Source organism: Bufo bufo, chromosome 9 (assembly GCF_905171765.1).
Source record: "Bufo bufo chromosome 9, aBufBuf1.1, whole genome shotgun sequence".
In the NCBI taxonomy this organism is placed as follows: domain Eukaryota; kingdom Metazoa; phylum Chordata; class Amphibia; order Anura; family Bufonidae; genus Bufo; species Bufo bufo.
Window position 1 is genome coordinate 225,956,848 of NC_053397.1, and position 13,941 is coordinate 225,970,788.

Sequence of the window (13,941 nt, forward strand, 5' to 3'; positions counted from 1 at the left end):
GGCCAGTCTTTAATGTGGGTTCACACAGTGATGTCAGAGCGAATCAGGCCTCATTCACATGGCAATATTTCTAAGCAAAACCAGGTCCAACACAGAAAAGGTGAAGAGTTCTCCCTTAGGGTTCATGCACACAGCCATCAGTGCCCACAAACACTGGGTCTGTAGTATACCGGCACCAGCCTTGTGCACTCCGTATCACAAATGCAGACCCATTGACTTGAAGGTGTCTGCCATTTGCAAGACAGACCAGAAGTGCTTCTGTGGGCAGATGTGAGTCAGTTATAAGCACAAGTCTAACGACCAGACCTTGCAGTACCAGGTACACATTCAGGCCAAGACTTACAGCTGCATTTCCTTCACACAACAGCTAGAACAGACATTAACATCCCACAGCAAAACGGAGGAGAAAGAAAACTCCTTAACGGGGTTATCCCACGATTAATATACAAAATGAAAACTCCAGACTGCCATGTACTAAGAGCTAGAACCAGTCCTGTACTTTATATGGAGCTAGAGATCCTATTCTTTGCTAGATTTAGAACACGCTTGCAGTTTAGGGACATGTCCTTTCCACTGCAGCTCTCCCGTCAAAGCTCAGGAAACTGAAGGATGGAACTGAGCATGTGCATCCACCGCAGCAAGGTGGACAGGGAAGAGCAGGCAGTGCTATACTCCTACATACTTCTGAATAGCTCAGTGGCTATAGGAAGCATTTATTTTTTGGAATCACAAAAAAAACAAAATAAAAGAGAAACACTGCAGCAGCCCGACTTACGTTACAGGGCATGACATCCCCATGAGGACGTCTAGTGACAGACACCATCCCTGCCTCATGTCCAGAGTATTCTGTAATACTGCAGTCACACAAAGACCCCTGCAGTCCTCCTATTTGGCCCATCTGCAGAGATTACAAGTCCTTACACTTCTAAGGTCAGGGGGTTCAGTATAATCTCCCCCTGATTTGTTTGCAGTCAGTGACTGGAATCCTTTCATGCACAGATCTAGTCCGGCTCTCAGCAAGACATCAGCACAGGTCTGGTAGTTTGTTACTATGTGTCAGTGGAGTCCTGGATGTTCTGCTCACAGCTGAGATCACTATAGTTTACATAGGAGTTGCACTGCATGCAGTTTTCTAATGAAAACTCACCTTTGACCCCCTCAGTTCTTGAAGGGTCCCATTATTTCATGTTACCCCAGGAGCTTCACATGCAGTGATACAAGTTACTACAAAAAAAAGGTTTTTATTCCATTCTTTATTTTGTTTTACAAAAAGATGCTCAAAATCAAAAGTGGAAAAATATGTACAGAGTCTGTGGTGAGGTAGTCATCATGCAGTGCTCTCCACTGCGGCTGTCTCCATGGGAGTCTCGTTCTCGGCCTGCGGGTGGAAGATAGAGGCCTGTTATGAGACAACACTATTATACCAGGGGCATGGATGTCACAGCGCAGCACCCACCTCTGCCTTCTCATTTGTGGGCACCACAGCGTCACCGCTCCCAGACCCATTCTCAACAGGCTCTGGCTTGGGCTTCTTGGCGTCTTTCAGGGGACTTTCCTCCTCCGGTTTCCTCTGGAGGATACCAGTCATTAATACGAGCTGCTTCTAATACCCCCCTTAGTCACCTGTGCTATAGCTGTAAATGACATACATTTACCTTCTTCCGTACTAGATGAGAGATGTCAGACACACAGTTGGTTGCTGGTACAGTGCAGTCCCCGCTCTTCTCCGCTGCGGCCTGTAGATACAGAGGCTCAGTCACCAGTGCAGGCCTGAGAGACTTACAGGTTCTGTAGGCATTACTTACAGCTGATGTAGAAGAAGAAGAAGTGCCGCCGTTCTCTTTTGGAAATCCAGAGGAAGTTTCACCCTGATAGGAAATCAATGTATTAAACAGATGCACAGTGGAAGTGATCACTGAAAGTGCTGGAGGTCAGCGCATGCTCTGGGGCCACTTCCAAGGATCCAAGTCACCAGAGCAGGGTCTGCAGACACTGAACAAGCAGGTTAAGTTCAGTGGTCGCAGCTCAGATAATGTACATATTGATGCTGTTCCACTGCTGCAGCCTCGTCACTAGCGCGGATGCAGTGAGGTTACTAACCAGGGTCTCTTTTAGTGCCTTGTCTGTGTCTTCTGCAGTTTTCTGTGCTTCTTTGGAGTCTTCAATCTTCTCCTTGATATCAGGCAGTAGACCCTTCAGTTCATCCATCTCCTTCTGGGTCTCTTCCTTGGACTCCTCTGAAGCCTTCTCCAGTTCTGTGAGGACGGCTGTGGAGTAAGATGAACATTGTTCAGACCATCCCCATTATCTACCGGGTCTGAACAGGTCAGCTACACAATGCACTTACCTAGTCTCTTCTCTATTGTATCTATGGACTGTGTGAAGTGAGAGATGGCATCCTCATGTTTGCAGCTGTACTGATAGGCGAGGCCCAGCTGGTAGTGTGTCTCCGCCAGCAGCCGGTCATGCTCTTCTAGATGCTCCTTCTGGATGGTCAGACATGCCAGGAAGTCTTCCACTGCCTGGGTGTAGTTCTCTGGAGGATGGAACACATCAGGAGTTAATACATCATGAAGGATCCCGTCACCTGCAGAGAGGAGGCTCCAGGGAGACTCACCGGACTCTATGCTGACTTCTCCCAGCTTCAGATGAGCCTGAGCTGCCTTCAGCTGAGAGGCCTTGTCCGGATGCCTGGAGGAGATAGTTAGGCTATAGGGTGATCTGGATATAGGTCTTTACAATGCACATCTTAGATCCCTGAAGCAAATTGCCCGAGAGGTGCAAGTAGAGCCCAAAACTGCACATCTATAGAATACAAGTGCCAGGCTGTCAGTGCCGAGCTCCTTGTGGCGTTTACCTCTTAAATATGATCTTCGACAGGTCCAGCATCTCCCAGGCCAGCTGCAGGTTGCCGACTTCTTCCTCCTCATTTTCCTGAAATAAGCTCAGTGTTATAATCTGATTGATGATTAGTGTACACAGCTCCAACGCAGACTGATGCATCTCCAGCTTGCCAGTAAGACAGCAGTGCTACAAGTGTACGGGCGCACAGTGGATATCCTGCCCACAGCAGAACAGGGGCAGGAAGGTGAAAGGCTTCAACTTTTCTGCAGTGGGTTTAACCCTTTGCAGTGCAGAGGGTATTCAAATGTAACTGCACATTTTCCCATATGGATGCATCCAAGTCTATTCTGAACCATTAAAGCAATAGACACAACAAGCATCAGCCGGCACTCACCTTCTCCTCTGCCTCTTCATTCTCATCAGATTCTGATCCTTCCTCTACAGGAAAAAACACAAGTCAACGTCAGACTGAGCAGCAAGGAGCAGAGTGAAGTGTCATGCATGCCATGTGTGGACAGAACCATCGTGCCACCACCACCAGATTGGTAACTACTGGTATCTCAGACTCAGGTGCAGGAACGTTCCAGACCTTCGCTGCCAGGTCACCAGACAGGTGCATTCAGGGAACAGGAATCCACCCAAATCTACTTCCTCACCTCCGTTTCCTTCTTCCCCTTCCATTGGCTCTGCCTCATCACCTTCAGTTTTGTCTTCCTCTTCTGCAGTGGTTTCCTCAGGTTTGGCAGCAGCTTCAGAGTCCTCCATTCCTTCAGGCTTCTCTTCAGGTCCTTGTGTAGAGTCGGCCTCCCCCTCATTGGTTTTGTTCTTCTCTGCAGCTTCAGTCTTGCCCTTTTTACCTACGGCTTCAGCCTCACACTTGCCCTCCTTTTCACCCGCAGCTTCAGTCTTGCTTTCCTTCTTTTCACTCGCAGCTTCAGTCTTGCTTTCCTTCTTTTCACTCGCAGCTTCAGTCTTGCTTTCCTTCTTTTCACCCGCAGCTTCAGTCTTGCTTTCCTTTTCACTCGCAGCTTCAGTCTTGCTTTCCTTCTTTTCACTCACAGCTTCAGTCTTGCTTTCCTTCTTTTCACTCACAGCTTCAGTCTTGCTTTCCTTCTTTTCACTCACAGCTTCAGTCTTGCTTTCCTTCTTTTCACCCACAGCTTCAGTCTTGCTTTCCTTCTTTTCACTCGCAGCTTCAGTCTTGCTTTCCTTTTCACCCACAGCTTCAGTCTTGCTTTCCTTTTCACCCACAGCTTCAGTCTTGCTTTCCTTTTCACCCACAGCTTCAGTCTTGCTTTCCTTTTCACCCACAGCTTCAGTCTTGCTTTCCTTTTCACCCACAGCTTCAGTCTTGCTTTCCTTTTCACCCACAGCTTCAGTCTTGCTTTCCTTTTCACCCGCAGCTTCAGTCTTGCTTTCCTTTTCACCCACAGCTTCAGTCTTGCTCTCCTTTTCACCCGCAGCTTCAGTCTTGCTCTCCTTTTCACCCACAGCTTCAGTCTTGCTCTCCTTCTTTTCACCCGCAGCTTCAGTCTTGCTCTCCTTTTCACCCGCAGCTTCAGACGAGGACTCTGGTTTGCCTTCTGCTCCAGTGGCTTTTTCCACTTCTGCAGATTCTCCTTCAGCCTTGTCTTTCACCTCTGCAGCATCAGAGGATGTCTCACACTCCATCTCTTCTGCCTTCTCTTCCTCAGCCTTTGCCTCTTTGGAGTCCCCATTCTCATCCTTTTCGGCCATGGCATCATATACCTGCTCTCTTAACTCATCCCTTTCTTTCTCTAGAGGTTTGAGAAAAATCCTTCCATTTTAGTGACAGCCATGGGAGCATGAGACATTAACAGGTGACAGACATTTGAGTTCTGATCACATTGCATGCATTTTACTACACTCTGCTGAGGACCAAGGGAAGTGCCGCAACCACCACCGGCTCCGTCACTATGCAGCGACATTAATATTCAGTCTGGGTGCTAACAGCTGAGCCCCCCAACACACCAGAGCTGACACTTGGAGGTCCTGCAGTGATAACACCCTGTTCATATATCACTAGTCAGTAACCCTAGCATGTACAACACCAGACCACTGCAATCTCATGGATGAAAGTAGTCACTGCAAAAGCCACCCGAAGATCAGCACTGGAGTGCACAGTGGTTTTCCTGCCATCAAGTTTGCATCAACTCCCAGATAAACCCTTTACAACCAGTAAGCACTGGCCATCCACACAGGACTGGCAGAAGATGCTTAAAGGGTATTCTCATCTCTAGCATGTATGGCACAGGAAGCATCATGGGTAGTAGTCCATGATGTGATCCCCACTGACTACTTAATGGATAAGCCATACATACTGGAGACGAAACCCCCAATAGGCAGTCAGCCATTGACATGCAAGTTTCTGGCTGGAGCTGTGCATGACAAGCCCCAAGACACCTTTGTAGAAGCATTTCCTACACAGACTCTGGAGATATCACAGCCCGGGGGGGCTTTGCAGTGGTGACCACTGACAGTGCCAGTCATAAGTGACACATTGACGACAGTAAAGACCCAGGACTCAAAGGGTTACAGCCACGTGTAGCAGAAACGCTGCACAGCATTGTCTGTAGCATGACGGGATGAAGACAAGTCTCCGCCTGCAATAAGATCTGAAGTCCACACTGCAGAGCGAAATCTGCAGCAAATAAGCACCGATCTCCACAGCATTTACACTACATGTGGCTGGACCCCCCCAAGTAGAGAGATCTGGGGGGCACACATACCATTGAGGTTGGAGGCACTGGGGATATTGGGGTCCTTATCAGACTCTTCATCTTCCTCTTCTGGCACTCCCTCCAGAGCGTTACCCAGGACATTGTTCTCCATTCTGTGGAAGCAAAGTACAAAGGGGTCAGCAAAGAAAGAGCAGAGATCCAGGGGGGCTGCCCCCACCAATAGATTCTGCAGGGGGTGGCTTCTTACCGTGCAAGCTCCAGGAGAGCCATCCCATAGTAGTAGAAGGCATCTGCACACTGGTCGGCCGTCTCCCCGTATTTCTTCCCCCTGTAAGAATAGAAGGGGACATTAGGAAACATACCTGAAGGGGTAGGTCCTGACCTTCTGCCTAACATGCACTGAGGGGGGGGTGAGGTCAGGGGAAGCCTAAGGAACTGCTGGGAAGTAAAAGGAAGTTTTACATCTGATTAGAGCTAATCCGCCTCTGGAAGAAGGTGGCGCTCGTATCCTGGGTGCACCCCCGCACAGCCAAGTAGATCAGCACTTAACCCTTAGGACACAGGTTCTCATTTTAAACTTTTCTTCCCCATCTTCCTTGGGCCATAACTTATTTTTCCGGTCACATAGCTGTGAGGGCTTATTGTTTGCGGGACAAGTTGTACTTTCTAACGCCACCATTAATTATGGCATAAAATGTAGTGGGAAGCGGTAAGAAACTCCAAGTGGGGTGGAATTGGAAAATAAATGCAATTCCTCCACCATTTTACATGTTCTGTTTGAGGCAAAACTAACCCATGCCCTTATTTCTCTAATTGTACTGACCCAATACCCCATATGTACAGGTTTAGGTCTTTGAAGAAGAACTACATCACCGTATTCTGACCCCATAACTATAGTTCTGAGCTGTGGGGGGGGGGCGCTCATTTTTTGCAGGACCATTTGTAGTTTATCAATACCATTTTGGAGTGTGGGGCTTTTTGACCATATTTTATTACTTTTTTGGGGTAAGTAGCAATGAAAAATGGCTTCTCCTCTGTTACTTCATTCCCTGTATTGGAAAATTATATAGATTTAAATTTGTTATTTAGGTATTTTTATTATACAGAATGGGGGCAATTTAAACTTTATATATGCAACATTGTGATTTTGAAGCGCATGAGCCTACAAAAGCCATTTTTTTTTTTATTTAAAACAATCGTGTATTTAAACTGGACTTGAGAATTGCTCATCTCTTATATGGGCCCATCGCTCCAGCACAATGCCAAGAAATCTTCACTTTGCCATAAACATAGGCTTTGGATGTCGCTTCGCTCAAAACGTCAGATTGATGCTGTACAGAGATCCGTCCCTGAACAGATCTTCTAATCTCCCATGAGGCCCTGGACTCCAATAGCAGCTTCAGAAAAGAGGCCCAACTTGTGGATTTTGGAGCCTCCATTTTTCAGGGTGTTGCTCAGACACCATCCATTTCACGTTTGCAGAGTCAGTAAAGTGCCAAAACACATCCTCAAAAGACCTCATTTTGGAAGCTACACCCCCACAAAATTCACCTGGGGGTGCAGGGATCATTCTGAGCTCGCAGGTGTTACATAGAATATTGGGGCAGGACCGCAGCCCCCCACAATAGGCAGAGTTTACTGAATCTTGCACATTTGTTGACAAGGGTTAGAGACTAAGCCCCCAGCCAGGTACAGCAGGCAGGAGCGCCGTCTGGACCAGGATATTTGTCACTGAGCCTAGTCTATAGGGCGGGTCGTTACAGACTCCGCAACTTAGAGCGTATTTGATTTTTCCTTCTAATAAAGCAGCGAATAGGGGACGTGACCCTGCGACGCCCTGAATGCTGGTACATTACACCGAGTCAGCTTCTGACAGGGCCTTCCATCATTATCACACCTGGATGTTAGCGTTGAGTACCAATGGCTAGACAGTGCCCCTGACTTAGATGCCACAGTCACTATTGCTAGTGGCATCTAAACCATTAAACTGGCAGGAGCAGTGAGGACTCCCCTCAGGTCCTCGCAGCCATTAACGCCATATGCGGATGTCTGATAGCAGTAGCGCAGTAACCCCCCCTCCACTCACAGAAGACTGCTGGCTTCCTGGAAGGCGTTGACGGCAGAGCGGATGTCCTTCATGACCAGGTCTCGGCTACCCACAGCCATCAGCCTCTTGGCTTCTGCATCCACGTCAGCCCTGTAAAGGAGGAGAGGGTCATTCTCTGCACACATCGAGGTCCTGCACCGACAGATGGGGGGGGTCCTTACCCATCAACTTGTTCTGCAGATGTTGAAGGAGCAGGAACTTCTTCCATCCTGTACAAGATAAGGAGAAAGGTCACGTTTTATTTATTCATTTAATGCACTTATATAGCACTACTGTATTCCGCAGCGCTTTAAACATGTATACTGATCGGGACCTGACATTGTGAGCCCATTGGGGACAGTTGGACGCCAAGGTCTGTAAAGTGCTGCGGAATATGTCAGCGCTATAGAAGTGCGTACATTTCATCCCAAGATGTCTCCTACCACATGACCCAACAATGTGAGCTCTGCTACATCACAGGGATCAGACTGAGAGCCCCTTCACAGCTACTCAGCCCCGACAACCCTTCGTCAGTCTACAATCTGTGGTAGTCAGGTCACGTTCCATCTGAGTCTCAGGGTCCATCCAGTGATGTCACCGACCACCCCCAAAAAACTAAGCACTGGTCACAGATCACACGTCACCCAGACAAGGGAGGCCGGGAACAAACCCCGTCCTCAGCCACACTTCACTGCTGCAGGTCTGTTACAATTGTACGGGGTCTAACCAATTCTCTGCATCATACAGCCCTGTTGGTTTGTTACAGTGTATCAGTCCAGAGCTCAGGAGGTTTACACTGAAGACAACTGTAACAAACCTTCTGCTGTGAGTAGCGAGGCGATCACCGCAATTGGATCGGTAACTTCCCATCAGACTCTGCTGCATGTGTGAACAGAGGCCAAAGACCGCGGCGGTGCAGGGTCACATCACTGTCTACATGAACCGGTCACGCTACATACGATGTGCAGGGTCACGTCACCGTCTACACGCCATGCAGCGGTCACGCTACATACGATGTGCAGGGTCACGTCACCATCTACACGCCATGCAGCGGTCACGTCACCATCTACATGCCATGCAGCGATCACGCTACATACGACGTGCAGGGTCACGTCACCGTCTACACGCCATGCAGCAGTCACGCTACATACAACACGCAGATGTCACTGTCTACATGCCATGCACCGGTCACACTACATACGACGTGCAGGGTCACGTCACCGTGTACATGCCATGCAGCGGTCACGCTACATACGGCGTGCAGGGTCACGTCACCGTCTACATGCCAAGCACCGGTCACGCTATATACGGCGTGCAGGGTCACATCACCGTCTACATGCCATGCAGCGGTCACACTACATACGACGTGCAGGGTCACGTCACCGTGTACATGCCATACACCGGTCACGCCACCGTGTACATGCCATGCAGCGGTCACGCTACATACGACGTGCAGGGTCACGTCACCGTGTACATGCCATACACCGGTCACGCTACATACGGCGTGCAGGGTCACGTCACCGTGTACATGCCATGCAGCGGTCACGCTACATACGACGTGCAGGGTCACGTCACCGTGTACATGCCATGCAGCGGTCACGCTACATACGACGTGCAGGGTCACGTCACCGTGTACATGCCATACACCGGTCACGCTACATACGGCGTGCAGGGTCACGTCACCGTGTACATGCCATACACCGGTCACGCTACATACGGCATGCAGGGTCACGTCACCGTCTACATGCCATGCTACATACAACACAGTCCTGCTGTGGCCCAGTACACCAGGAAGTGACGAGCACTGGCACAAAGACACACTGGACCTGCCGGAGCAATGGCGGCCCTCAAACCCTGCACATGGACCAGACACCCCCCAGAACTAGAGCCGGGAGAGGCTCCCATCAGGGGCCACAGGAGGTGCGAGGTCCAGACAAGGCCGGGGCCCTGCAGGCGATGCTGACGCCGGCTCCGCAGACATTTGGCGCCAACCCCGAGCTGTCACCTGGTCACACAAAGGCAGCGCGCCGAGGGCCCAGCAGCCAATCAGCGGGCGAGCTGCCGGCGGGCCCGTCTGCGTCAGCCAATAGGAAGCGGATCAATCGACTCTGTTGCCAGGAAAGATCCCGGCTTCGCGCCCTCACTGTGTGGCCCGCACGGAGCCGGCGACGGCCGGGGAGAGCCCCACAGTCCGCGCGGTGACAAGAGCGGGAGTCCGTCCGAGCAGCGGCAGACCGGAGCTCCACGTGACAACTGTCACCCGCCGACCCCACTTACTTCTCTTCCGGCAGCGCCGTTGCCTCGTCGGTCATGTTGCCGCTATTCACTGACTGGAGGGCCGCCTGCTGAGAGTGAGGGGAGAAGATGGCAGATCGTATCCCCCGCGCCGGGAGCCGCTCTTATACCGCCCGCTCCTTAGCCACGCCCCGCCCTCACAGAGCACGCCCCTCGGCTTCCGATGACCTCTAACCTCTGATCTGTTTCCCGCGCTAATGGCGGCCTATTGTCTGCAGGTCACGTGACGCGGGCCGCGTGTCACCGGGCTGTAATCAGAGGAGCTGGAGGTTCGGATCAGTGTGTCGTGACACTTACTGACAGACGGTAGGGGAGCGCGGCGGAAACGGTCTACAGCCGGGGCTCTCCTCGTCCCATAGCAGCCAATCACAGCGCCGCTTTCTAGAGAGCTGTGATGCAGGGAAGCTGCGCTGTGATTGGTTGCTATGGGCAACAGCGAGATGTTCTCCTAAATTCCTCAATATTTGTAAGATCTCTGCTTGCAGTCAGAGAGAGGAACCATTCTTGTTTACATCTAGAGGGCGGAGACCAGTCCTGGTGCTGATGCACCTCACAGCTGAGGATTTGTCACAGTGTATCCAAACATCTCTGAACATGGAGCCTCAGAAGATCCAGGATTTATCATTTCTGGAGATTTCTCGCCTTCCCCGCTGTTTGGGCGATGACCTCAGGCTTCCCCTGGTTCTTTTGACTCATTGGGGGTCATTTGTGGCGGAGGATGTGCCGACCTCCACACCGCCCCCAACTCTCCTGCACCGACCCCGCACTCCCCCATACAGCCCCTGCACTGACACCGGCCCCTCAGTGCCCGACACCAGCCCCGCACTCCCCCATACTGCCCCTGCACTTACCCCGTACCAGTTCCCGACACTGGCCCCGCACTCCCGACATTAGCCCCTCACTCCCCGACACTGGCCCCGCACTCCCCCATACTGCCCCTGCACTTACCCCGTACCAGTACCCGACACTGGCCCCACACTCCCTGACACTGGCCCCGCACTCCCCGACACTGGCCCCGCACTCCCCGACACTGGCCCCGCACTCCCGACACTGGCCCCTCACTCCCCGACACTGGCCCCGCACTCCCCCATACTGCTCCTTCACTTACCCCGTACCAGTACCCGACACTGGCCCCGCACTCCCGACATTGGCCCCTCACTCCTCTGCACCGGCCCCTCACTCCCCGACACTGGCCCCTCACTCCTCTGCATCAGACCCTCTCCCTGACACTGGCCCCACACTCCTCTGCATCGGCCCCTCACTCCCCGACACCGGCCCCTCACTCCTCTGCACCGGCCCCTCACTCCTCTGCACCGGCCCCACACTCCCCGACACTGGCCCCTCACTCTCCGACACTGGCCCCTCACTCTCCGACACTGGCCCCTCACTCTCCGACACTGGCCCCTCACTCCCCGACACTGGCCCCTCACTCCCCGACACTGGCTCCGCACTCCTCTATATCGGCCCCTCACTCCCCGACACTGGCCCCACACTCCTCTGCACCGGCCCCTCACTCCCCGACACTGGCCCCGCACCAGCTTCACACTCCCTGACACTGGCCCCGCACTCCTCTGCATCGGCCCTTCTCTCCCCGACACTGGCCCCGCACTCCTCTGCATCGGCCCCTCTCTCCCTGACACTGGCCCCGCACTCCTCTGCATCGGCCCCTCTCTCCCCGACACTGGCTCTGCACTCCTCTGCATCGGCCGCTCACTCCCCAACACTGGCCCCGCACTCCTCTGCATCGGCCCCTCTCTCCCCGACACCGGCCCCCACTCCTCTGCATCGGCCCCTCTCTCCCCGACACCGGCCCCCACTCCTCTGCATCGGCCCCTCTCTCCCCGACACTGGCCCCGCACTCCTCTGCATCGGCCCCTCTCTCCCTGACACTGGCCCCGCACTCCTCTGCATCGGCCCCTCTCTCCCCGACACTGGCTCTGCACTCCTCTATATCGGCCGCTCACTCCCCAACACTGGCCCCGCACCAGCTTCACACTCCCCAACATCGGCCCCGCACTCTTCTGCATCGGCCCCTCTCTCCCCGACACCGGCCCCCACTCCTCTGCATCGGCCCCTCTCTCCCCGACACCGGCCCCCACTCCTCTGCATCGGCCCCTCTCTCCCTGACACTGGCCCCGCACTCCTCTGCATCGGCCCCTCTCTCCCCGACACTGGCTCTGCACTCCTCTGCATCGGCCCCTCACTCCACGACACTGGCCCCGCACTCCTCTGCATCGGCCCCTCTCTCCCCGACACTGGCTCTGCACTCCTCTGCATCGGCCCCTCACTCCCCGACACTGGCCCCGCACTCCTCTGCATCGGCCCCTCACTCCCCGACACTGGCCCCGCACTCCTCTGCATCGGCCCCTCTCTCCCCGACACTGGCTCTGCACTCCTCTGCATCGGCCCCTCTCTCCCCGACACTGGCTCTGCACTCCTCTGCATCGGCCCCTCTCTCCCTGACACTGGCCCCGCACTCCTCTGCATCGGCCCCTCTCTCCCCGACACTGGCTCTGCACTCCTCTGCATCGGCCCCTCACTCCCCGACACTGGCCCCGCACTCCTCTGCATCGGCCCCTCTCTCCCCGACACTGGCTTTGCACTCCTCTGCATCGGCCCCTCACTCCCCGACACTGGCCCCGCACTCCTCTGCATCGGCCCCTCTCTCCCCGACACTGGCTCTGCACTCCTCTGCATCGGCCCCTCTCTCCCCGACACTGGCTCTGCACTCCTCTGCATCGGGCCCTCTCTCCCTGACACTGGCCCCGCACTCCTCTGCATCGGCCCCTCTCTCCCCGACACTGGCTCTGCACTCCTCTGCATCGGCCCCTCACTCCCCGACACTGGCCCCGCACTCCTCTGCATCGGCCCCTCTCTCCCCGACACTGGCTCTGCACTCCTCTGCATCGGCCCCTCACTCCCCGACACTGGCTCTGCACTCCTCTGCATCGGCCCCTCTCTCCCCGACACTGGCTCTGCACTCCTCTGCATCGGCCCCTCTCTCCCTGACACTGGCCCCGCACTCCTCTGCATCGGCCCCTCTCTCCCCGACACTGGCTCTGCACTCCTCTGCATCGGCCCCTCACTCCCCGACACTGGCCCCGCACTCCTCTGCATCGGCCCCTCTCTCCCCGACACTGGCTCTGCACTCCTCTGCATCGGCCCCTCACTCCCCGACACTGGCCCCGCACTCCTCTGCATCGGCCCCTCTCTCCCCGACACTGGCCCCGCACTCCTCTGCATCGGCCCCTCACTCCCCGACACTGGCCCCGCACTCCTCTGCATCGGCCCCTCTCTCCCCGATACTGGCTCTGCACTCCTCTGCATCGGCCCCTCTCTCCCCGACACTGGCTCTGCACTCCTCTGCATCGGCCCCTCTCTCCCCGACACTGGCCCCGCACTCCTCTGCATCGGCCCCTCTCTCCCCGACACTGGCTCTGCACTCCTCTGCATCGGCCCCTCTCTCCCCGACACTGGCCCCGCACTCCTCTGCATCGGCCCCTCACTCCCCGACACTGGCCCCGCACTCCTCTGCATCGGCCCCTCACTCCCCAACACTGGCCCTCACCAGCTTCACACTCCCCGACACCGGCCCCGCACTCCTCTGCATCGGCCCCTCTCTCCCCGACACTGGCCCCGCACTCCTCTGCATCGGCCCCTCTCTCCCCGACACTGGCTCTGCACTCCTCTGCATCGGCCCCTCTTTCCCCGACACTGGCTCTGCACTCCTCTGCATCGGCCCCTCTCTCCCCGACACTGGCCCCGCACTCCTCTGCATCGGCCCCTCTCTCCCCGACACTGGCCCCGCACTCCTCTGCATCGGCCCCTCACTCCCCAACACTGGCCCTCACCAGCTTCACACTCCCCGACACCGGCCCCCACTCCTCTGCATCGGCCCCTCTCTCCCCGACACTGGCTCTGCACTCCTCTGCATCGGCCCCTCACTCCCCGACACTGGCCCCGCACTCCTCTGCATCGGCCCCTCACTCCCCGACACTGGCCCCGCACTCCTCT

The 13,941-nt window shown here is 54.8% G+C and overlaps 1 protein-coding gene across 2 annotated transcripts; it reads right to left on the reverse strand.

Moving 5' to 3' along the window:
- Positions 1-1,225: 1,225 nt before the first annotated feature.
- Positions 1,226-10,203, reverse strand: LOC120979420 (nuclear autoantigenic sperm protein). 2 transcript variants are annotated; one of them, XM_040408174.1, is made up of 15 exons: positions 9,910-10,203; positions 7,815-7,862; positions 7,633-7,743; positions 5,794-5,874; positions 5,595-5,698; positions 3,501-4,622; positions 3,239-3,282; positions 2,858-2,934; positions 2,618-2,691; positions 2,348-2,536; positions 2,101-2,267; positions 1,806-1,868; positions 1,650-1,736; positions 1,457-1,570; positions 1,226-1,378 (listed from the first exon to the last, which is right to left on the reverse strand). In XM_040408174.1, exons 1-15 carry the CDS (start codon positions 9,942-9,944, stop codon positions 1,328-1,330), a joined length of 2,367 nt encoding a protein of 788 aa, XP_040264108.1. In that variant the 5' UTR covers positions 9,945-10,203; the 3' UTR covers positions 1,226-1,327. The 2 variants fall into 2 exon arrangements, with proteins under 2 accessions (XP_040264108.1, XP_040264109.1); XM_040408175.1 differs by having other exon boundaries at positions 1,656-1,736; positions 9,910-10,202.
- Between the last annotated feature and the right edge of the window lie 3,738 nt (positions 10,204-13,941).